The 25,805-nt window shown below is 38.0% G+C and overlaps 1 protein-coding gene across 18 annotated transcripts in view; it reads left to right on the top strand.

The window, feature by feature from the left end:
• Positions 1-25,805, top strand: part of GIGYF2 (GRB10 interacting GYF protein 2) — a 75,578-nt gene that overhangs the window by 5,724 nt on the left and 44,049 nt on the right. For 10 of the 18 annotated variants that reach the window (XM_057429247.1, XM_057429252.1, XM_057429246.1 and 7 more), the window contains 6 exons: positions 6,836-6,915; positions 9,367-9,496; positions 11,727-11,822; positions 15,095-15,233; positions 21,948-22,059; positions 22,612-22,652. In XM_057429247.1, the coding sequence (XP_057285230.1) occupies positions 6,875-6,915; positions 9,367-9,496; positions 11,727-11,822; positions 15,095-15,233; positions 21,948-22,059; positions 22,612-22,652 (559 nt within the window). In that variant the 5' untranslated portion in view covers positions 6,836-6,874. Of the gene's footprint in view, positions 1-5,968; positions 6,012-6,835; positions 6,916-9,366; positions 9,497-11,726; positions 11,823-15,094; positions 15,234-21,947; positions 22,060-22,611; positions 22,653-25,805 lie in introns of those variants that run through there. The other 8 variants (XM_057429254.1, XM_057429250.1, XM_057429259.1 and 5 more) reach the window with 4 other exon arrangements.

Genomic DNA, 25,805 nt, shown 5'->3' with positions numbered 1-25,805 from the left:
AAATTTTGGATGTACAGGGTAGAGAGATGTGGAAGTGATTTTTCAGTTGGGAAACAAGAATGCTGGCAGGATTTGGGGATAGGATTTGGAATGAGAAGTGGTTTGTATTCCAGCCAGTGGCAGGGCCAAGGGTGTGGTCCCCTGACTGCTTGGAACTTAATCGCTGGTGTCTGGCTTTGGCTGGAAGTCTTGTAATAAAGGTGGAGGTCACACTGCTTTCTTGTGGAGAAACTGGGGAAAGCTTTCAGTTCTTGTTTTCAGGTGAAGCAAGAAGTGGATAGCTTTCTAACCACCCAGTTCACAATAGTAGGTAGGAAAGGAGGAAAACATCTGGAATTGTGATATTTCATGTTCCTTTATCTTTCTTGGATTTTGTTAGGTGTGCATATCTCCCTAGTTTCTTTTGTCATCCTATCCCAGAAGAGTTTCAGTGCCTAGTTCTTGTGTTTGTCATTCTTGACTGTGGTGTAACATGTTGCAAGCTGCAGCGCTCCATGAAGCTTTAGATGGATCTATATGAAGTGAGTAGGGGGATATCAGTTTAGTATTGCCATTTGGGAAAGTCATAGGCAATTTTTAATCAAAAACTGCTGAGAGATCAAAAGACTTTTGCAATGATTTGAGACAGGAAGGTTAGAAGACTTTCGGAGATCTAAAAATGTAACTGTGATATTAGAGATGTAGTTTCTGGAGAAGTGGATGGTTTAGACACTGTTCCCTTAGGAAAAACTTCCTCTTGGCATGTGAAAAGGCCTTGAAAAATTTACCACCTTTTGTCAGGATAAAGGCTTGGTGAGCCAGAAGGGCCTATTGTATACCATCTTGTGTAATGGGACTAATGGATTTTTTTTTCCGATTAATTTTTTGTTTAAACTAGAACATACTTTTTAGAAAACCATTTAGTGTTCACCTGAAAACAACTTACTTTATCTCTAAATGTCTTGCTTCAGTCCCTTCACTGAATAAGCTTGGGTCTTCAGCCTTTTTTACCTGCATGATAATGTACAGACTGAGAATGATAGTTTAATGTTTCTCAGAGCTCAGTAAATAGAGTTTTAGTGTGGAGGGGTTGTTCTTTGTTTTGTTTTTTCTCCCGCTGTAAGGAGTATCTATCACGTTCAGTTTTTGAACACTTGATTTATCTTGCCTTTGTTGGACAACATAACAGGACCCAGCAACCCAAGATCCACTCTAGATTTACTCTATATTTCCGTATTTCTGTGTTCAGTATTTAGATCTTTAGTCAAAATTGCATATGTTCCTTTTCAGCTGATTAACATCCTAAATCTCAGACTGCTTTCAGGACCGTGCTTGTCCAGAGTAGCTGTATATCACCTATGTTTTCTGCTTGTGAATCTTCTGATTGTATGCTTGGCCTTGTTAAACGCAACCTGTTATACTGGACCTAATAAGTGAATAACTTGTAATGGTATTGTTGATGTGTCATTTTCATTCTTTACCATATCCGTATTTGTCATCCTCAGGTTTTATAAATTTTGTGGGCCAGTGTGACAGATTCTAGAAAAGTAGAGGATAGCTTCTGGGGTTGTCCCCCGGTTTGGGAATATTTTGCCTTCTGAGATGTCTTGTAGATTTGTTAGAAGAGAAGGTTAAAAAACCAATAGGTTGTGATGATTTGGGACTTTTCATGTGGTTCTGAATGATTTTGCCTGTTTTAGCATTCTACTTAATTGGAATGTCCTGCAGAAGTTAAAATGTATTTTGTCTACTTGCCTGAGCAATGAATTACAAACTATTTTTTGATTAAATGTGTTCCCTAACTCCATGTTGGCTGGTCTTAATTATGTTAGTGTCCTTTAATCAGTCTTGTCTGCTTTAGCCAATGATTAGTGTCAAATGTAGTGTAGCCTCCTGAGTCATCCTGTTTACCACTATACTTAAAAGGTGGCTTGCATATAGTGCTGAGTGTTCTTTAATATTTCAAGAATTAGAGAAAATCAGTGTTAATTATTCAATCAACCTGTTAATTTTCTTTTAAAACACAGTTACTGGCTCTGAAATTAGCTCTGAAATTAGCCTGGAGAAGGTGAAGCCTTTCTTGTGGAAGGTGAAGTTTTATTATCTTGATGTAATGGTAGTGTTGCCTGATGAAATACTGCTGTTAAATTCCTGTTCCAAATTTATTTAAGGAGAACCTAGTTCCTTGCACTTAAATTTGCTCATGTTAAATTTCTGTTGTGTTCTTTGATTCTCACAATTTTCAGACAATTTCTAGACTAGAAAGGCTGTTTGAAACCTACAGTAGCAACAGAACTAGCTTGAAAGGAAAGGATATTTTTCTATATAAACACCTCTGATCATACAGGAGACAGCTTCATAATAAGGTAGCTGTGTATAGGAAGGATCAGTGGTATATCTTTTTTCCAAGGTTTAGGTTTTTCAAAGTTAATAAAAAACCGAAGCAAGCACCAGCCTCAGAGCTATAAACTGTAGTCACAGTCCAAATTTTATATATATATATATATATATGTTTTTTGGGTTGTGGTTTTTTTTGTTGTTGTTTTTTTTTGTCTTTTGGAAAGATTAGATGGGCAGCACTGAACACAGTCATTGCCTAAGAGCTCAGCTTGGGATGCTAGGAATCAGTTTATCTCCATCCAAATCAGCAAAACATCTTGGCTAGACAGATTGCCATGTGGTACAAGCTGACAGAATTCTCTAATAGAAATGTAGGAATTTACCACTGCCTAAAAATCTGTTGTGTAAAACTTGAGGTTGGGCAAAGTCTGGAAAACATGGCAGTTCAGATTTTTTTTTTTTTTGCCTATCTGTTTTAAAAGGCTAAAGCTTGTGACCAGAATGTGCCACAGTAATTCTAGAGCTTCCTTAGATTTTTTTATTTTTTATTTAACGGAAACATCATCTTATTTTAACACATAAATTTAGCTGGTAGAATCAAGTTCCAGCTTATGTCTGAGGCAGATATTACTGAGAGCTTTAATAGATTTGTCAGGTACTAAATAGTAAGCTTAAAAAAAAATTAAAAACCCATGAGCTTGGTAAACAACCTTTGTACCTAAAGCAAACCAATGAAATAAGTTGAGTGTTGCTGATAGCAACTTCTGCACCTGTAATATTACCTGTTAATTGTGAGTGAAAGCCACTTAAAGGCTTAATGTTATTGGATTGCACTTTGTGTCTGTTCAGAGGATGGACTTCTGACTTCCGAAGTACTAAGCTGCTGATAGAATAGAGAGGATATTTCTTCCCTTGCCAGTCCACAGGCTGACGGTGGGATTGATGTGATTTCTTCTCTTTCCAGTCCTTGATGCTGATAGTGGGTTGGTACAACCCCAGGAAAATGGCGTCCCAGTTCCAGTTTATGAAGTAATTCCCCTTTTTTCCCAAATATACAATAAAACTGCAAGTATTTGTAGGGTTGCACTGACACTTTGATCAAGGATCGCTCTGATTTGAAGAAAACGTTGGAGAAAAGGTTCCTTTTTGAAGGACTGGTGGAAAGTCCTCAGGTAGCATTTTTGCCTAAGCAGTGGTGCTGTTTGGACGCTGTCAAACATGGCTTCGTTTTCTTTCTTCACCTTGAGGCTGTCCCTGTGTGCTCTTTCCCATGTAAAATCTGTGGCTGTGCAGATCCCTCAATCAGTAGCCATTAATTTGTAGAAAATCTTGATTTACAAACCTAGCAGTTCAGAAGGGGGCATTTCCCTCATCAAATGATGTCAAGGAGGAAATGTGTTAGGTATGTATTGTGATTTGGCATCCTTGATTAATAAGGGGCAGCATAGATCAGAAAGACTGAAATTAACATTTTGGTTATTTCTGTTGAAGTTTAGAGCCTAAGGAAGCTATCTAGGTAATAAGCATCTATCATGATATAAATCATGCCTTTTACTTGGTCAAAAGAGTTAAATTTATGAGCTGATCATCCATTCCCTTCCATTAATTCCTCACCCTTTTTCTTGCTCCACCCTGACTCTTCGTTCTCATGATGTAAGTGCTGAATAGTCCACCCCAGCTTGCCTTTCCGGTTAGTACAGCTTCTCCTTTGCACACCAGCTGTGTGTGTTATGCAGTTTCTGTCAGAGGTTCCTCTCCAGTTTGGCTTCTATGCTCTCACCTTCAGGCTGCTGCTTTGTGAACCAGCAGAAACAGCACATGGTTTCTGCTTTCCATGTCTTCTCTGCTCTGACATGGCTAAGTGTACTCTTGCACACACACAGTCTGGTGTTCTTGAACTTCTCTTTCCTGTTCCTCTGACCCCTTCCTCCCAAATTGTTACCTGTTTCCAGGGTGTCTCCTTTCCAAAGGTTTTCTCTCAGCCTTACTTGTAATGTCTCTTTCATGCATGTTTTGTTTCTAGGTAATGTTGCCTGTAATGAGTAAATTCATCTGGTAAACCTACTCAAATAATACACAGTTCATTTTTTTCCTTTTTTTTATTGTTCATCTACAATTCATCCATTTACAGGTTGTCTCGCTTTCAGTTCAAAATTCATACAGGCAAAACTTCTAGGGAGGAAGTAACTTCACTGAATGCAATCTGAATCTTACCTGAATCCTCTTTCACAGAAGAGGAAGCCAGCAAAGAGTTCCCAAAACAAACTGTGATGTCCAAAATGAGGGACAAGGAAAACCAATTTTCAGTTCAGTGGGATGAGATTAGCAGGCTTTGAGTATGCTTGTAGATAATAAAGTGCTTAGGAATCTAGTAGAGAAAGATGACACAGCATCCTCAGGCTTTTGGAAGGAAACCTAGAGATGGTGAAGAGGGTAGGGCTCAGTGGTTCCAAAACTAGTAAGCTGCTTGATCTTAACTGGTTTTTAGAGCTTTATCCTTCCATCTGATGCTTTTCAGCTGTATTTTCATTGCAGTTTAACACAAAAGGGCTAGCCTTTTTAGTATTACTGATACTAAGCTAGCTTTGATGTTAGAAGCAAAAGATCCCAGGTGATCCACATGGGTTGATGTCAAATCTCTTCCTCCCTGCCACTCTCCAGCGGAAGGATTACAGGCATTGTAGGAAGTGAAGGGACAGTCATCCAACTAAGGCTAGTAGGAATTGTGTTAGAGGCTTGTCTCTCCTGAAGTGTGCATGTTGGTTTGCTCGAGTTGCCCCACAGTATTTTCACATAGTTAGTGTATGTCTTCTGTAGGTACCTAACCTTGTCTTTTGGTTTTTAGAATAATGAATTGATACGCCATGAACATTCTAATGAGCTGTTGGTTGCTTCAAAAAGGCAACCCAAATCAGACCAGAATCAGATTAGGCGTGTGGGAATGGCTGGATGTTTTCTGTATTAGCTTTTGGCTAATGAATCCCATTTCATTATTTAGGGTTATTATGAAAACCAAAATATGATTTATATATAAATTACATTGTATATAGAGGGGAAAAAAGTTAATGTGACATATAGTAAAAATGCATGGGCCAAATGTTGTTTGGTAGGTTTAGGCTGCAGAGAGTTTCACAAATATTTGTAATCTTATGCCCCAAAAGATTTGGGTAAAATCTGCTCAAGCAGTTTTAGTGTGTTTTGGGTTTTTCTCATTTTCTAGCTTTCAGGATGCTTGTTATTATTTTATTTTCTAACTTAAATGTCATTACTTCAATAGTGCATATATATTTTATATTAAAAAAAATGAAAAAAACAGCTCCTTTTTTGTCTTTTTCTTTTCTTCAGTCACTAATGCCCTTTCCATTTCTATCCCCCCACATTTTATTTCTCTCATCCGTCACCTTTTCATGCAAAGTATAAACAAATTTATGGAACTCCTTATTTAGCCCTTGTTCTGATATGGCAAAGCTCCCTACCAAACATGTATTTTTATGGGTTCTTGAAGGCTAATCAACCAGTTTATGTAGGTGATGCCTCAAATCCTTTTTTGTTTGGGCTTTGGCTACAGTGTGCTTGATTTTAAAAAAACAAAACAAAACCCCTTCCTTTGCAGAACTGGACTTTGCCATTGCTGGAAGAAAAGAGGAGCTGTATTTTCTTACTGCAAAAGACACTTAAAAACTGTCTGGGCTGTACATGGCTCTCATAGACAAAACTTCATAGCCTTCCCTTAGTCTTGTTCTTTCTCTCCAGTATGGCTTCATGTGCTGTATCCCTAGAGTCTTGGTATATAGGAACTTGGCCTGACCTTCACTAGCACTTGCAGGACCTTGACTAACAGGAATTAAAGTAGCTGAACTCTCAAGTTGTGTGGTTTTTTTGCTTAATAAAACCAAGAATGAGAGAAACTCTCTCATCTGCCTGCAGATCTAGGAGGATGTCACAGCACTGGATGTACTCAGTCTTTAGAGGGCTTATTTTCAAGAATGGGTAGTAGAGATTTCTTGAATACTGTGCCACTCAACTGGCAAATCTTTCTTGCTGTAATTCTAGTGGGGCTTTTATCCTCTTGTAATTGTCAGGAAGCTGCAGTTCTCTTAATTAAGCATTACTGTTCTTGCAGAAGAGGATTATGCATCAAATTCTCCATGTTTGGTTGTCTTGCAGTCACTGACTTGAAAAGGGACTGTTGGTACAAATTGTTTCTTCAAATGCTCTGATCCAGGTTAAGAAAGAAATCTGGGGAAGGGATCTTGATGCAGTTACTCCTGTATTAGTAAATTAATCTGTGTTGAAGAGTTGAAATGGATCTCTTAAAAAAAACCTACCCCAAAAACCAAATACAACCCCGCCCCAACCCCATAGTAAATAAATAAATTCGACATGGTCAGTTGTGTGGTTTTTTTTTTTTTCCCCACTTCTTTGCATGGCCAGATGTGCTTTTGTATTGTGAAAAAAATCATGAAGGACTGTATTAATTAATCAGTTTTCATAGAAATCGTTTTTTATTTTTCAGATTCACGCTTCTTATAAAAGAGGAATATAACAGGAAAAAATGGCAGCAGAAACTCAGACACTTAACTTTGGGCCTGAATGGTGAGTTTTTCTGTTTTGCGACTCTGGAACCTTGTCTAAAACTAAAAAAGATGATTATGAATTTCTGTCCTTTGGGACTGAATTGCTCATATCCCACTCAGTCTTACAATGTCTTTGTTCCACACTGCTTCACCTCAGTCCGTGGCCAGTGACTGAGAGCAGTATTTACTTCTTTAGTGTACTATAGAGTATATGTGGTATACTTAGTATATATACATTTGGTATATATAAATATTACTTTTTAATTGGCATTGTGTATGAAATTAGTTGGGTTTCATGTTACGGTGAATGCATAACATTCACATGGCCACCAAGTATCTGAGGGAGGAACGCATAACATTCACATGGCCACCAAGTATCTGAGGGAGGAACGATGTTTATGATCCATGAGGCATGATCTTGTGTCAGCTGTTAGCTTTCCAGCTTGTCTGACATGTGTTGTTCTGACTTTTGATAAACAGTAATTGCACAGATGTGGTTATTGTTCAGTATTTGTTCCAGTTTCGTGTTAAAGTGTTGGTGGCTGCAATTATAAGAGTTCTGAATGGTGTGGTTTCTGAAGAGTGATGTGATCCTTACATGTGTAAACGGGAGTGTGGAGTGGTTATAGGAATATAGAATTGCTGCAGAGCATGTGGTAAAATTATTACCAGAGTAACATAGTCATTGTTGCTGACATATTTGTGTATACAATGTACAAAAATTGGAGAGTAACAAAGAAGCAAGACATGATTTGTGGCCTGGGAAACAATGAGAGAGCTCAGTCTATTTTGTTAGATTGAAAGAAGGTTAAAGAATGACTTTATCACTCTCTATAAATACACCCACCAGGCAGATATCTTATGCTGGAGTGCTCTTCAGTGTAGGAGACGGACAGGATTAGATTCATTGATGGATGGAAGCCCAAGTTACATTAATAAAAAGAAGGGGGAAGGTAACTCTAAAAAAGACACGTATCTTAACAGTAACTTGATTGCTGCGTCATAGTGAGGGGGCTTTAGTCTCCACTTAGTTTAAAGAATAAGTTAGATTGTGTATGAAAGTATATACTAAAGTGAGTTACTAGATTTTTACAGGAATAACAAGATTCTGTAATTTATAGTTATTATTTTGGGTTGCAGTATATTCGTGTCTGTCATGTTTACTGCTTTATCACTTAATAGTGAAATTGAGAGTCACGTCTCATCGGGATTGGAGCTGAACATACATAGCACTGAGATGTCAAATCGATTGAGTAATGCTTCCCCAGTTAGTTTTTGTTTGAAAGTGGTAGGCGAAGAAGCTGCCACTGGGTGGCACCAAACTAAAAAATAAGACAAACGTTTGACTTGCAAATTATTGTTCTTTAAACAGAAAGGAAAAAATAAATCAAAGCATCTTTTGATAATTAGGTGAAAGGTAGCCTCGGAATCAGTGTTTTATCTTAGAGAACCTTTCTTTTGAAAGGTTTTGTGATTATTGAGGAGTATCTTCATTGTTTTCCTTGTCTGAGATGAACATCAAGGAGAATGTAGGGAAACGGTCTGGGTTTTGTTTCTTGACACGCATCCTTTTGTAAAACATAGCTCAAAGCTTCAAAATACAGGGGGTTTGGGTAGCTGAGGAAAGGATTATATAGAATGAGACTAATCCACATGTAAAGTGAGAATCATATCATAGAACTAGAAGATGTTAACTGCAGGAAGTCAAGTTGCTTATCTGTGTGGGGGGGAACCAAACTTAATAGCGTATTTATCTATTGCCGTAAGATACGTTACTTCTTTGAACGTCTCTGAAGTGAAGTGTGGCTGTATTTTGTCTGTCTTTTTTTATTGAGACACTAAGCTAAATGATGTATGCATGCTCTGAAAAATGCCATTAATTTTAAGTTCTGGAAGAGGAATGTGGAGTACAGTAGGATTCCAGAGACATGAGAGGCAACCTTATTGCAAAATTTACTGTACTAAGCTGTTTGTTAGACTTTATGGAACATCTGAATAAACTTTTTCATAGGTCAGTGCTAGCTACACTGTCCCTGGTGGGGTAAGAATTTTTCTTGTCAAAAGGAAGCTGTTGTCCTTAATATCTGTGGAAGATTTATAACTGAAATTTGTGCAGTGTAAATAGCTTAGTCAAGGCTTTAGGTGTGCAGCTGGTTTGTTATACAGTCAACATAAGAGTTAGCCAGGGGATGAGCAATTCCTTGACGTGCGCATGGGAATGTGTGGTTGGTTTTGTTTTTGTTTTCCTTTCCCTCCTCTCTCCTGGCTGTGGGAAAAGTGAGGGAAGCTCTTTTATTCTTCTTGTTGAAGCACCAGGTGTTAGAGTTTTGAAGTTAGACTGTTAATATCTCTGCTTTCAGTGCTGTATTTATTTCATTTGTCAAATCTGTAAATGTGCAGAGGGATGATAACATGGGTGAGAACATGTTCTTCTTAATTCAGTAGTCATTGCTTTTCTGCTTTATTTTAGGCTGCGAGCTTTGTCTAGTGGTGGGAGCGTGACATCCCCTCCTCTGTCTCCGGCTTTGCCAAAGTACAAACTAGCAGACTATCGCTATGGGAGAGAAGAAATGTTGGCACTTTTTCTAAAGGATAATAAGGTGAGCAGGAAGAGGAAAAGGGTCTGATGTGTGAATGCCTAATGACAGTCTTGTGATTATGAGCAGTTATTTGTATTTTGTGCTTATGGACAAAGAAATCGGGTATCCCTTGGCAAAGATCAGAGGAGTTCTGATTGTGGTGTTTGTTTTTTTTTGTGTGTGGGTGCTTATTTGTTCCCACTCATGTTTGATTCTTTTTGCTACTTTAGCAGCAACTTTCTGTATCCCTGAGAACAAAACAACCTGATTGCCATATTTAGTCCCACTGCCACAGATGACTGAGGGTTAAAGTCTCCTTGCAGCTGTGAAGATTTGCTTGCCTCAGTAGGGTTTTTTTTTTAATACAGTGTGAAATAGTTATTTGGTTCAGCTTGAAAGGCAATAAATCATATTAGCAGATTCATCTGAAAAAGGCAAGAACTGCCCATTTGTCTTGACCTAAGGCAGTTCACTTCAACATGTAAGCAGCCCACTTCTCTGGGTCTAAAGGACACAAATACCGTCTAACACATGTAACACAGAAGAGCAGTATAGAAAGTCAGGAACTTCCTTCTGGTTTAATTTCAAACAAAGGTTCTTAGTGGTACAAAAGTCATGTTTCAGAGGGTGTTTCAGGCAAATGATTCATATATTCTGCATTTCTAAACCCTAGGTTATTCTGTATATGGTGACAGGTTGGTTTATTGTTGCAGCAGGCATAAAGTGACTTGGAAGTCTGAATTCCTCTCAGAGCCTTACCCTTGAGTCAGGGAGAGACTGCAAGAAATTATGTCAGGTTGTGCCTTTAGCTTTGCATGTAGATGTGCACACTTACCTCTTTTTTTTTTTTACCCTACCATGACTGTGCTGACATTTTCATATAGTGCTGGGAGCTCTTCATTGCTTGTACACAGGTTCAAGGATGTTGAATGTCTAAGATTTTTTTTAAAGTTAAATGTGTTACAGCTTAAAGCCATGTTTTAATGGGCAGAATTATCCTGTTCTGCTTTGAGAAGCTGTGATTTAATCATTGATGTTATGCTTCAATAAGTCAGCCTGCCAGAAGTCATTTTTTACAATTTATGTGTGTTATATCAGATGATGATAAGACCTCCACAGCTGATTCGGAGCAACCTGTTAATACCCTGTGTTACAGGAAGCTCTCTGATGGTTATGAGTGGTCCAAAAGAGTATTTTCTGTGTTTGCCAGAAGGATGTTATTATTAAATGAGTATGTCCTGCTTTCAATATGAATGTGCTTCCATGTTGTTGAGTAATTCTAGTTACTGAGACTAAAAGGACTCCTGACACTGTTTCTAGTCAATAGTCACTATGTCTAGTCTAGATGTGATGGTTTTCTAAGGTGTATCTTGTACCCTAATCCTTTTTTCACTGAATCATCTGCAGTCTTTGCTGGCTGAAGATTAGGCAAAGTTGCATCTCTGATTAAAGGCACTCTGAATGAAAGCAGAAAGCCTTCTGCTAGAGTACACCTAAATGAAAAGAAATTCACCAAACTCTAGGTTTCTTTGCTTCAGTTAAAACTGGTAGAAGTCTTTATCTCTAGTATTGTGAGCTACGTATTTTTTGAAACAAATCTGTATTGGCATTACTAGAGCTCACTTGGCTGTGATTTGCAGCTTCTTGTCCACATGTTCACAGTCACATCTGCTGATGGGGCTGCCATCTGATGGACTGGTTAAAAACTAGCATTAAAATTTACTTTTATTTAAATCACCAGTGTTCTCTAGTTAATAAATCCATACCTATAGTTCCACTTTTTTTTTTCTTTGTGATTGTTTTATTGTCCTTGTTGGTCATAAATTGGAAATACTGACTTTAAATCAAACAGAGCCTCTGTGTTATATGTGGTAGCATGGTTAATACATAATAAAAGTACAAATAAAAATCTGGCTAAGAAGTTAAAGCAATACTTTTTAAATTTACCAGACAAAATTTCACTTGGTTCAGTTTTGACCTGCAGTGGTGTGGAAGTTTGAACTCTATGTATAATCTTGATACTTTATGTATTACAGTTGTGGATTGTGGATGCTTTGGATGTTTTGTCTCTAAGAATTATATTTTCGGGGGGGCATAAATTTGCAGTGAAGTTATACCCACCCCCAGTAAATGTTTTTGGAAGTACTGGTGTACTGGCTAGATGGAGATGGCTTTTATCAATCAGTGTGTGGCGTCATCCCTGAAATGGAAGTACTTGGGTATATGTGCGTGCTGTTTTCCTTTCATACAGATACCTTCAGACCTTCTCGATAAGGAGTTTCTTCCTATTTTACAAGAGGAGCCCCTGCCACCACTGGCACTCGTACCTTTTACAGAAGAAGAACAGGTTGGTGTCCCTTTTTCAAAAAATAAAAGCTTTACATTGTCATTAGTGTTAGTAAGCCTCCATTAAAAACAAAGTTTGAGATTAGCAGATTTCAGGGAACGAAATTACGAAAGGAAAGCATGCTGTGTTAGTGTGAGGTTTAAATTCTATTCATGCTCAATTATTATCTTAAATTTGAACAAATATTTTTCATACAATGTTCTCTTGATGGCAGACAGTCAACTTGTTAAATCCAGGGTCATCGTCTGGGAAGTAGTCCTGTTTTTTAAAGTATGCAGCATTTTCAGATCAGTGAGACTTTTTCTACAGTTTTTTGACCACCTTCTCTGCATGTTTGTAATAGAAATTCTGTAACTCCGATTTCATGGTCTTTGGAGAAGTGTTGAGGGTTTTTGACTGTTAACCTCGCTTAGGGAGGTGCAGTAATCTTAACTACTATGTGTGTAAGCAGTTACTTGATTATTTCCTTGTGTGGTCTCTATAGGTATATAATTAAGTGATGAATAGGTTAAGTGTGATAACAGGTAGTCCACAAAGAGTCCATTTCAAGGATGATTGATCTAAGTAGTTGGAAAGGTCTTGCTCTAAATTTGATTCTAGTACTGAAAACCTGCCCCCCTCTGGATAAATGTCTATGACTCTTACCTTTATGGCTGTCAGAATGTGTGGTTTTGCAGTTGCTCTCTGGTCTGTCATGTTTTTAACACTTCAGAATACTTCTTAATAAAGTCTTCCCTTTAATGCTTTCTGGAGACCCAGAGGATGTGAACAACCTGTTTTTTTTTCTTGTCTGAAGGCCTTTCTCCCTCTTCATAATTCATTTGAGATAATAAAGGAACAGCCTTATTTAAGCTAACAGAAATTCCTGATGTTTGTTCCCCATGATGTAAGAAATGGTCATCACGAATCACGTTCAGAAGTGATCTTGAGGTGAATATTACTGGCTTTGCTGCTAGTCATGGTGCAGGCAACTTCTTTCACCTAAGGTTTATAAGAGTTTACAACATCATTGTGACTCCTCTGTGCATGCTGAAGGTAGTATTATCCTCTCTGAACTTGAGGGATGGAGAATCTGAGGGTCCTGTAGAGGACAGGCTGATCAGAACACATGTACTTTGGGGAAGTGTTCAGTTGAAGCTGAACCTGTTGGGCTTACTCTAGGCTTGGATTCAGAGCAATTGTGGCTTGCAACCTGGGAGTTACTGGCTTGATAGCATTATTGTTGTATGTGTTGTATGTCTAGGAAGAACTTGTCTCGAGCTGATTTAAAGATGCGTTAGCTAGAGGTGAATGATAATTGTTCAGTCCTCTAGAGTTTAGGACATGGGACTGCTGGTCCTTTTTATCCTTTTTGTCGCTTTCCTGGTCATAAGGATGCTGAACTAACTTAGACCTCAACTGGTTCACCTTGTGGTAAGTTTTGTTATATGACATCATAGATTTTTAAGATCTGTTTTCAGGGAACTGTCTTTTGAAGATAGCTTTAACAGAGGTTTCTACTCCTGACCACTGGCAATAATGCAGCATGTGTTCCCTTGCCTTTCCCTGTTGCCCCCATATTCCTATTTGCATAAGGAAACCGTTCAGTTGTCTTAGCTGCTTGTGGACTATGAGAGTGTCAGTCTCTTGCTGAATATAATGGAGAATTTTTGTGTCCTCATTGGTTATATTTCTGATGGCTGTTTCTGAGGATCTCTTCCATTTCAGCTGCTGCTGAAGAATTAAGTGAGCCTCTGTGTTGGGCCAGCTCTGCTGTTTGTTGTGCATTGTCAGGGATGGACACTAAAGTAATACACTAATCAGTTATAGGGAGTGTTTTACTTTTTTGACTTTGCTTTTTTGCTATTTACTGTGATCTTACCATGTAGATTATTATCACTATATGCATTGCAGTGATCACATCCTCATCACAGGAAGCTCTACAGAAGTGAGGAAGAATTTTTTCAGAGTTTAGGCAAGCAAATTAAAAGCGAGATTCCTATTTTGTTCTTACTGGAAAAATAACGCATCAAAACTGAGCGGTCTCTTCTACAAGACTGTGAATCTCATCAGCAGCTTTAACTTGTTTCTGTAGTAAAGTATTTCACTGCTTCACAAAAAAAAAAATCTGAGGTATCAACATCAGGAAAGGAGGGAGGAGATTCTTTTTGACTTGCTGTGTTGCTTTAAACCTTTAAGAGCCATCTAGGAAGATAGAATGAGATTGACTAGAGGTTGACCTTACTGTGTTGCCTTGCATGACTGGGTTTTTATACCCCCTTAAGTCTACTTAAGTTATGAGTTATCTCTTGAAGATCTACTTTGTAACAAGAACATACCAAGCAGTTAGGCTTGTTTCTGAAATGGCTTAAAACTCCTTCAAATGTCTGTTGGCTTTGATGTTAGCCGTTTAGATTTTAAATAGTATGTAATTGCTTGTCTCATTGTTCCTTGAAGACTTTCAAAGTCATAGTAATTCATATGAGTTCATGTAAGCAAAAATAATTTTATTTTAAATTCATGTAGGTAAAAAAACTAGCTGTTTGGAGTCCTTTGCATTCAGATTATTTAAAACTTGCATTCTGAAGCAACATGTGAATTTAGGTTTGCTTGTTAATGTTTATGAATATTAACCTGAACTCCTGAATTCTTTGGCCCAATTTTCCAAATGCTTGTACTTGGAGAGTGGGGCCAGAGTTCATTATAATTATTCATTCTTTTTCAAAACAGGTTTTTGTTTAGCAATAATTTCAGATTAAAATTAAGTTGAACTTATTGTGGTATTTTTTGTCTTATTAGAATTAGTATCACTTAAATTTCAGAAGTCATATTTAACATTTAATTTTCCCCAAAGTATGTTACTTCTATGATATATTTAAAGAAAGGACTTATTTCTGCAAAGAAGATTGGTAAATATAATTTTAATCAAGTTCTATTGCTTTTTACAGGTTTCTGCTTTGCTTAAGAAGTATGTTTAGAATTGGTGTTAATTAATGGTGTCAGGTATAGGCAAGTGCCGATCCCTTTTTGCAACAAAGTGTTTTTAAAGCTATCAATATTTTTATCACATCTTGTAAAGGAGTAGGTGCTCACTTGCTTCCTTTAGAACACGGAAATTTCAGGTAAGTAACTTAAACCACTGATATTGACCAAGATCCTTCTATAGACTGTTTCAGTTGTTCACGTCTCCCAGGAATCCTTTTCCTTGTCAATTATAGAGAATTTGTAACAAACATAAGGAAACCAAAATCAGAATAATGGTAAGCATTTCTGGTTTTGCTTTTTTACAACAGAATCTCACCTTGGCTCTTTCTTCTTGGCAGAGAAATTTCTCGATGTCTGTAAACAGTGCTGCTGTCCTGCGGTTGACGGGACGTGGAGGAGGAACTGTGGTAGGGGCTCCTCGAGGTCGAAGTTCCTCTAGAGGTCGAGGTGAGCCGTTGTTCGTGGGATGTGCTGCAATGTCTGCAGGTGATCCAGGCTAAAGATTCTGAAAGATGTTCAGTGGAGCTTCTCAGGCTAGGTTTCCTTTTCCTTAAAGCTTTGAAGCCTTTCCAATAAGGTGGTAGTAGAGAATGAATATTGTGTTTAGTGATTGTTCTGCACACCTTAGTACATGTCTGTACCTATGTTATGTGCCTTTGTCACGTTGATAGGTGTGGAAAGCAAAAGGGAAAGGTAGTCTTGAGGTGGAATAGGAATTTGGTTCAGAGTTGGTAAAATGCCGTCATTAAAAAAAAAACAAAACAATTTATAGGGAAAGGGGAGAAGAATCTACAAATTTATTTAAAAGCATTGAGATTATAGTAGGTGGTGTTCAGGTGGTGTTCTGAAAAGTCATTTTTACTTATTAACATCCCAAGATGTTAACAGGAGAAGGATAATGGAAAGATGTAATCAGATTTGGGAGAAATTTGAGTCTTGCCAATTTTAGTGCATTATTATAGTTGATATCTCATGCTGGATCACTTCAAACATTTGCAGATGAATTGAGAAATATGTCCTCAAGCCATATAACCGGATTCAAACAAATTATTAAACCTAGAATTTATCTTAGCAGTTAGCTGTCAATGTGCTTACTGCTGTTAACACTGTTTTGGGGGGGGGTTTATGTATAATAGATTACTTTTAGAATACAAAGCTAATAATTTGGAAATATCAGGAGTAATTAATCATGAGACATCTGTCTTTCCAGGTGCGTAGGTGAGGTTTCTCTTAGGATCCTTTCTAATTTAATTCTAAATGTTAAGTGGTGATATTTTCAATAGCAGCTTCAAAAATCACTTCCAAATACCTGACCAAAATTGTAGTCTGGCTTAATTTGTTCTCTCAGTTCTGTTCTTATTCCTCAGTCCTGCTTTCTTCTTATCTTAAGTCTTTCAGTTTTTTCTAGATTGTCATGTGTCCTCTTGTGGTTGCTTTACAGCTGAAGCATATGTATTTAAGCTTTCTTGAGGCTATCCCTCTATTTTGCTGTCTTCCCTTTTGTTATTTGTCATTGTCTTTGCCCAAATGCTCAGGGTTTAATAAAAAGGAGCGGGAGAATGGAAAAAAAGTGTATGCATGTATATACATGTAGTGTGGCACTCTACTTGTCTATACCTTGGTTATATTTCTGTTGTACATTTGAAAGCTGATGCTTTTTTGCAGTGTATTTGATGTGCATATTGCATTGCTACTGTCCATGTTTCACTTTTGTAGGAATGCATGTAGTAGCATGTTAGATGCATTAAGGCAAATGAAATGAATGCTACTTAAAACATGCTGATTTGAGATCATATGACCACTAGTGTGCTCTCTAGTTTCAGTATCAAGATACCTTGACCATTTCTGATTTGTCAAACCCTTTATTTTTCTTTCTTTTGTCAAATTTTGGTTTTTTTTTTGCTGTATCATTATAGTGGATGGCATCCTTATACAGTGAGCAGTGGGTTGTTTTATAATTGCCTCCACTAGTTTCAATGAGGTCATAGGGTTAAATGTGGCAGAATATGGCTTCTAATTTGGTAATTTTACTATTAAATCTATTTGTATACATGGAAATTTTGTTTGGCAGTGGAGTTTGATTCATTATGCTTTAGTGGACAGAACTTGAAATATAGGCAGTAAATATGAGGATTTCTACTGCCTATCTTCCTGGTTTTCATACTTTATTTTTAAGATGGGTTAAGAAGTATTAGCTGAAGAACTTTGTTGCATAATTCATCTCTTTCACTTTTTTGCATCCTAATTTGATCTTTTACTTTGTATACATCATTAGATGCTCTGCTTCTTAGGCTTCTCTGTCATCCTTATCTGCTAAGGTGAGAAGGACACATTTATCCAGTAAACTTCAGTAAATTACCGAGCTTTCCTTCATTCATTGATCCTGGTTGCTGCTTATTTCTTCCACTTTCCCCTTTTCATAAGCAGTTAGTCTTGGGCTTTAGGCATGATGAGTCTTCCCAAAGTTTCTTTCTCTCAGCAAACAAACGAGGGCTTCTGCCAGGACAAAAATCCTGCTTTTTTTTTTCTTTTTCTTTTCATAATTATACACATGATGTTCTTGTAATTATGGGCTTTGTTTCTAATATTTATGAAAAGCTTAGTGCAGGACTGTTGACCTCTAATTTACAAAACTAGCATGTTGTTTGTAAGTAGCAAACTTTAAATGCAGCTCTGGTTTTTCAGGTTACAGTGAAAAGGACTTGGAATTTCTTTGGAGTTTGTTCACTAAATGAAATGCTTCACCTAACAGTTGGAAAACATCTTTCTTTATTGCCTTGCAAAATTGCCGGGGTTCAAAAGTTTATCTGGTATTTTTCATGAACTTTACATTGTATGCAACAAAGCTGCCACTGATCAAATGCAGGTTTCAGCTTTACCAGAACAAGATTATAGTCTGGAAGTGACTTGCACAACAGTAACTTGAGGCAAGAATTTGCATGTACGATTAGATTTGTTAATTAAGTTCCCTTACTGAGGCACAAATCACAGAACTGTGTTCCAGCATTTGGGCGTGTTAGAGGGAATCTATTGAGTCAGATAAGCAAAGGGAAGAATGGGTGAACTGCTGGTAAAAGAAAGTTATTATTAGAACACTTAAATGTGACTTACCTGTATTTAAAATTCCAACATAATGCTCAGTAAATGTTTTCTCGGTGTTTGCCCAAGTCTTGCTGACAGTGGTTAGTTTAGGTGATGTGAAAATGGTCACAGTGTGAAAGTTGATTTGGGTTTTGTTTAAATTTCTTATGATTGTGTGCTGAAATACAACTTGGAGATAATGTTCAAAACCGTTTGTAGCGTGCAACTGCTGTCACTAGTACTGTGTGTGTCTTTCCTGGAGACGTAAATCCAAACCTGTTTATTTGGTTCCATTCTCTAAAGAAACCAAGTACGTGCACGTGACCTTTTTTCTAATTGACTTGTTTTCCTGGGAGCTCCCTGTGGTGTGCAGTTAAGCCCTGTGCTTTGTGCTGGTGGGACTGGAATGTCAACATTCATGAATAAGAGCCTCAGATGAGGAGAGATTTAAATAGTCCCTGGAATGGGCTGTAAGCTTACAGGCACCCTGTTTTGTAGCTGTTCTTCTCTTTGCTTAAGACCCTTATGAAGGGTACTTTGCTTCTCATTAGAGCTCTTCTTCTCTTCCACCCTCTCTCCCCTTTGTAATCTGTCTTTACTGCTGTTGGAGAGTGTGTAAAATAGTGTCAAGTGGAAGGTTCTCGTATGTACTCAGCAGCAGCTGAACTGCAGTTTTCCTTCTGTTCCCACGCAGTATTATGGCAGTGACCATAGATCCTAAACTCCAGTCATGCTGTAATTTCAAGAATTTGCTTGTTATATTGTGGTGTGTTTTGTGTGTGGGTGGTTGTTTTTTGACTGTAAGAATGGCAGTGTGTGCAGCTTTTTGCCCTTTTGCTTGTGTCTCATATTGTTTACTTAAATTCAGACCTGTCTGATTTTCAGGTTAGACTCTTTTGGCTGTTATTATTAAAATATCCATTGGGTTGAGGTCTTCTTTCTGAGGCTTTTAAGGAATTACTGAAATACACAGCTGCTCCATTCTGTTCTTAAATGGAAGGGTTCATTGTCATCTGTTGACTTTGCATTCAATACTTTGTGCAACATCTACACTTACAAAGTCTGCTCCTCATGTGGTAAGCACTTTCATGGAAGTGGCATTCTATTTAGAATAAGGATGTCATTCTAGATGTATTAGCCAAAAAAAAAAAAAAGCCAAGAAGTGCAGCAAACAGTATGCTTATACATGCAGTTATATCCTCTCTGCAAGCATTTTTCCTATATTTTTTAATCAGTATTAGCTGTGTCCTAATGTGCACTTTCAGGTCAGACTCTTCCATGCAATAGTGTCTGAATAACTCTACACCATGGTATTCCTTACTAGGTATTTTACTTCTATAGTTTGGTATGCCCTGTTTTAATGCAGTATGCTTCTCATGCAGTGGTCTACTCAGTTTCTTCTGGAGTTGCACCTGTACTTCTTCTGGTTACTGTTGAATGGGCACATATTGTTAGTGTACCTGTATGGTGTGCCTTGTAGAATACATTGGAGGAGGGTGACAACACAACCAGGGCAAAGGTGGCTTAAATAGGTCTTGTCTGGTACTAAGTGGTATCAGAACAGCTTGGAGTTTACTACTGTGGCCCCACAGCCTTAAACTGAGTTGCTGGGATCATTTGTTTAAGCCTTTTGCAAGGTTATCTTTTAACTCAGGCCACTTTAGTGGCTAAGCATAACTGGAATACTGATGAACTGTGACATTCATGGTAAGTGGAGGGAGGTTTCTCAGGCTTTCACATGCTTTTAAAGCTGCCATAAGCTATGCTGCTGTTGAAATAACTCTGATTCTGATCTTTACCTTCTACAGGACACTTGCTTTATTTGCTGATGGAATTTCCCATCTGGCTCTGCTTGTTGTGTGTCTGCTATCGGTAATCGGGATGCATTCATGCTTACTTGTACTGCGAGGGGAGCACTACAGATGCTGCTGTCACTCACTGTAAAAACCAGGAAAGGACAATTTTTTTTTTTTTTGTGTTGGAAGAGTGTATGCAACTTTCCACCTCCACTACCTCAGGGACATGAGAAGAATCGGTACCTTTGTTTTGATTCTGCCTGCCTGTGGCTTCCTCTTGTGAACTGCTGTTGCTTTATTACCTCCTGTGAGAGGAAGGAAGTGAGCTTTCCTCCTCTATCTCCATCTGAGTTTGTATAAGAACAGCTATGGTGAATCAGGAAAGGGCTTGTTTAAGTCGATTGCCTGTTGAGCAACAGTTGAAACACAACACCTTGGCAAGACAATAAGGACTGTGTAAAAATACAAAGGTGAAGAAGCTCCACATAGATGCTCAGCTTCCAGACACGTGCAGCTGAAATGTATTTCTGAACCTAGATGTGGTTTCTCTTTTTAGTAAATCTGTGTTATTCATCTTCTATGAATTTGTCCAGTTTCCATCTGAACTTTAGCATCTCCAAAACTCTGTGGCAAAGAGATCTGCCTGTCTGTGACAAGGAGGTCTCCCAGCAAACTGCTTTGCTGGTCCTAGGAACGTGATAGTTTTGTCAAAAAAAGGACTTTTAAATCCTGTTTCTGAAGCAGGAGAGATTGTACAATTAGCTTTGTGGCTTTCTTGTGCACCCTGCAACCTGTACTGCCTGATACAGAATCAGTGTGTATTTGAAGAGCCTTACTGGATTATATGGGGATCACTTTTCTTTTTCTCTACCTTGGAAGCAACTCTTTCTTCCTTTCTTCCTCCCCCTCCCCCCCCAATAGATCTAGTATAGAATAGTGGAGAAGTTGTAACTGCTTTGATAATTTCCATTTGTAGGGCCTTTTTTCATAGGACACTGAAATACAGTACAATTCCAGGGGTCTTCAGTTTTTTAGATGTAGAGGTTTCTTATCACTGCTCTCATCAGAAGACTACAGATAATGGAGTCCATTCCCAAGGTGTTTATTTCCTGTTTCATATAGTCATTCTGTCTAATTTCTCTGGTTCTGTGGCCAGGTTTGCACCTCATCCTTTGAGGTGTTTATTTTCTCGAAGCCATAAAGAGAGAAATATGAACGGATTGAGATTTGTGAGTCTCACTGCCAAGAATTCCCTATGTCAGGTGCTTTTTAGGTTCTTGGTATAGAGACTGAATATGTATGTAGGCAAGGCATTATCCTGATAACCAGCTGATTGATGTGTTTCACTTGTTCATCTTCTTTCCATGAGATCCTTGAAATGGGAAATTAGCTGATAAAAACATCCAGTTGCTTCTGCTGTAGTACTTTGTGAAGCAGTTGTAGATCTGGAAGCTTCAGCCCAGCAATTAATCTAACCAGCGTTGGAAGCTCTCTTGAAGGTCTGGGGATGTGGGTGGTTTGGTTTTGTTTTTTTTTTCTGTTTTGGGTTTTTTTTTTGTCTTTGTTTTTGTTTTGTTTCATTTTTAACCAAACACCCCACATGTACCCAGGCACTGAAGATTTGCTTCAAGATGCTTTACTTGATGATACATCTGTAACTTTTTGGCTTGAAGCTTGATATTCGATAGTCATCTATGGAGAATCATTTCCTGACAAAGTGAGGATAACTTTTTATTCTGTAACTATTGGAGCTCTTCATGCTGTCCTGCGTATATTGATCTTGTGATGCTTCCTTTTCCCCACTGCTCCTGGGGGAGATTTCAGCTGGGCATCACTAGAACTTAATCGTGGTGAAGCTTCCTTCTCCTTTGTTAACCTTGATAGCGGTGATGGTGAATACATGTGCAGTGCAGTAACATTATACTGGATTCCGCTGTTTAAAGTAATCTGATTTTTGAGTATCAAGTGCACACATACTGTGTGGATGTTGTGTGAGCAATGCATCTTTGTTTAGTAGTTTGTGTTGGGTGAGTATCTGTGTTCTGTTTTTCTGCATAGTATTTATTTCAGAATTGTTTGCCTGTTCTGTCTGATCTTGTGCTTCTTGATAAGAATTTTTACATGAGACTCTTCAGTCTTTGTTCCTTTTTCCCCTTTGCCTCAGATCACTTCTCTGGGGTTTAAGACTAAGATGAGTTCAGAGACGCCACGAAAGGGAAACCTACCTGATTCTTTCAACTTCTATTATTATTTATACAAACACTTGTGGTTTTTGTCTTTTCAGGCAGAGGCCGAGGAGAAAGCGGTTTCTACCAAAGAAGTTTTGATGAAGTGGAGGGTGGATTTGGTCGAGGAGGGGGCAGGGAAATGCACAGATCACAGAGTTGGGAGGAAAGGTAACAGAGCTCTAGCTCTTAAAGTTTTTTATATACATCTTCTCAGCTTCTGTTTGTGCCTTTTGACTTCATAAAAACACTTTAGGAAAGGGGATTAAGGTGTATCTGTGAGTGGAGCGTCTCAATTTCTAAGATGGAGTCAACACAGTAATGTTTTTAGAAACTCAGGAACAAGTAAAAGAGACTTTTGCAAGACTGCTGTGTTCCTGGGAAGAAGGAACTGCTTTAAGGGAATATAAATGATGACAGTTGCAGTGGAAGTGATGAGTGAAAATATGGATTGCTAAAGGATTTGCTTCAGTTATAGTCTCAACATTGTTAGTTGAGTTGACGTTGACAGTGCTTTGGGTCACATTTCAAAACATACCTAGTTGCTAAAGGCCATGTGTGTATTGGTGTTCCTGAAAATTTCACTTGTCACTTGGACCTTTTGAAAGTACTGTCTCTCAAGCTCTGTTTTTAAAAAAGCCCCCTACCAAGTTAAAAAGCCATACCTTAAATGAGTGGAGTAATTGCAAAACCTTATTTGAAACTTCTATTCTGCCTTTCTAGGGGAGACAGACGCTTTGAAAAACCAGGGCGAAAAGATCCAGGTATGGTTTTGTTACTGTATGGGCATAAAATGGGAGGGAGGAGCAGGGTGTGTTTTGGGGAAGGTACCCATATATACACATAAACAGGGAAGGTACCTATATATACATAAACTTATTGCTCCAAGTGTGGTGTTGATACAAAATTCATGATGCTGTGCCAGGCTACCTAATCGTGTCCTCACAGTGTTGGCTATGCTTACTCTTGTTGCTTTTACTACTAGGCATTTAAATGTTTTAAATAAGAAAAACCTGCAGTAAGTAGTTTCTATTTATGTGATTAAGATGTGATGTCTACAGCTGGAACTAAATTTCTGGAACTCTGAAACGAGTCTGTACTGATTAACAGGTGTGCTGTGGCAATATGCCTTTTTAGTGCAGCTTTTAAACATTCTTGATGTGTGCTGCTTTGATACTAGGACTTCTGGACCATGTGAACTGTTAATTATTTTTGAATGCTTGCTAGTGTGCAGTAAATCCTGGCATCATTATTCTGCTGTTCCCATGCTGATGGATTTACTGTCTGTTAAATTAGTTGGTATCATTGTATGAATCTTCTTTTCATTCAGGTTATTATCTGGTCTCCCTCTCTGCCATTCCTTTCCTGTTGTTTCCTAAATGCTTCATACTGGCCATATTCAGGCAGAATACTAGATCCTTAACTGTGACCCAGTATGTCTGTTTGGACATTCAGCTAAACTTGGAGTGGGTTATGGAACATACCCATTTAGGTAAAATCTGTATTCTGAGAGTGGTAAGAACATTCAAGAAGTTCTCCTCTATCAACTGGTTATGTGGTAACTGCAGTGATTTTTCTGCTTCGTGAGACTGTGCATTGATTGCTCTCTGGTATGACCTTGCTCTTTCTCTGTGGCAATTTTCAATATGCATGTACCACAGCTGTGCTTAGTGAGAGATTTGAAGCTTGCTGACAGCGAGTCTTGTCTTTTTAGGACCCAGGATCTTTCGGTCTTTGCTGAAGGGAGTCTTATCCTAAAATAAGAAGTGTCCTCCTTAGTGAACATACTGATAAATCGTAGGTCAGAAAAGACAATCGCAAATTGAATTTCAGGACAAACAAAACTGAAAAGATTCAGTTGCAATTAAAGATTGACAGGAATGTATTTTAATTCCTGCTTGGTTGTCGGTGTGTTCTTAGTGAGAGTAGCATAAATTGCCATTTTAATAATCTTCCAGATTAGCATGGTGACGCATGTTTTATGAGTCTAAAATTACCATGTTTGCTTTCAAAGCCTTCTGAATCCTCTCTCTATGTAGGAATTTATTTTCATATATTTTGAAGAGTGCTTCTGGTTTTCTGCTTTTAAGTTCAAAGTTAAGACAAAACTAATATGTTGCTTGTGTTCCTCATTATTTTCTTTAGAAAGAGGTTACTTCTAAAAATAATTTGAGATAAGTCTGAGGTTATCCATCTTTATATGCTAGTACACTTTCATTCAGTGTCTCTATCTTCAGAGAACTTATGGAAAAAAAACTGAAAATAGGAAAAACTAAGTACTACTGAGGTTTCAGGACTGTGTGTTTTTACTAACTGATTAGTGTATACCACAGTTGATTCGATTTATTTAGCCCCTTTCTGTTCTTGTGATGAAGTTAAAGAACTTGCAGATCCAGACTGTAGAATGTACCACGTTTCTGATTAAGACTGTGGTAAAAATACTGCTTGTCAGTTTAAGGTGAGATGTATATCTCAGTTGAAATTGAGAGGAATTTACTGCAAGATGATTTATTTGCAAGATTTACTACAAGATTTATTTGCAAGATGTCCTACTGAAGCTGACTTCTGCCTGATCTTGGGGGTTCATGCATCAGCTAGTATACAGTGTCTTCATTGTAGCAACTACTAGAGATAAGGACTTCAGAATGCATCTTCTATGACTCATTTTCTAGGGAAGATGGTGTCATTGTATGCTTTTTTGGAAGTCCTAGCTCATTGCGAGGGATGGTGTGCTTAAATCATGAAGCTTTCTGTAGCACCTGGTTGTTCCTCTTTAAGTTTCTTGGTCTGTTTCTCTTCTAGTTTGAGCTTATTTAGCTAAGAGTTCTGTAGCACAGTATGATAAAGGCAAGATACCTGCAATCTTTCTGAAGTTTTAATGTATAAAACCCAAGTTAAACAGTGGTAATTGATGCTGCATATCTCTGTTAAGAGTTTAATGTCCTGGTAAGTGGAGGACCATTTATCTCCTCTTTACCTTCAGACAGAAATAAGGTGGAGAGCACAAAAGTATCAACAGAAGTTTGGTCTATTTTGACTCAAGCCTTGATTAATGAACATACAGTTACTGTTGTGTAAAGGCTTCCCAATCACAAAATATTTTGAGTATGAGATAGGGATACAGATGTGCCGAAAGAAGTCCCAGGTCAATACCGAGTGCTAGTATACCACACAAAGCAATGGAAGCAGAAAGGTCAGGGAGTGAATTGACGTGCAGCTTGTAATTCAGGCTAACATGCTTTAGCAGGTGTATATATTGGTTTCTGTTACCCTGGTTAAATTCCTTAGTTTAGGATTTTATTCTTTACCTTTATGGGGCTTCAGTTTTAAATTGCTCTTTCACAGGACTTTGGACTAACCTCAAATTACATAATTTGCTAAGTTTTTCATTGTCTTTGTTCTGGCTGATCACATTACAAAATTAATGAGATCAAATATTAAACTTTTCTGGATCGTCATAATGAATGACAACACAAGAGCCCCTCAATTGAAAATCATGAGATGGAAAAACTAGTAGACCCTCCACAAAGAATTATTTCTCAAATACAATCAATATGCTGTGAGTAAAAATTAATGTTTGCTTTTTTGGTGCTCACAACAGTTTCAAGTTCACCTTTGACTGATTCTCAACATGAAGAGGATCTGTTCCTACTTTGTGTATGCAAATTGAAGATGCACACAGTGTTTATGGGTTTCTGTTGCTGGTTGTCACAGTTCTGACAGGTTTCATTGAGAACTCAAATCGTTTCTGGAAAGCTGAGGCCATTAGCAGAGAAAATGAGCAAGCTGTTTTTTTGATCATGGCTGTCTTTTAGAACTGCACAAAAGCTGCCTAATTTTCTGTGCAGCCTCTTGACTAATACCAGTTTAGTAGCTGAGGGGATTTGTTTAGTTACCAGCAGTTAAACACACTGCTA

This window comes from Pezoporus wallicus, unplaced genomic scaffold (genome assembly GCF_028554395.1).
Source record: "Pezoporus wallicus isolate ANWC-B61680 ecotype Strahan unplaced genomic scaffold, APGP_CSIRO_Pwel_v1 contig_593, whole genome shotgun sequence".
NCBI classification, from domain to species: Eukaryota; Metazoa; Chordata; class Aves; order Psittaciformes; family Psittacidae; genus Pezoporus; species Pezoporus wallicus.
The sequence above is the reverse complement of the archived record's forward strand: the minus strand, read 5'-3'. Positions and strand labels throughout refer to the sequence as shown.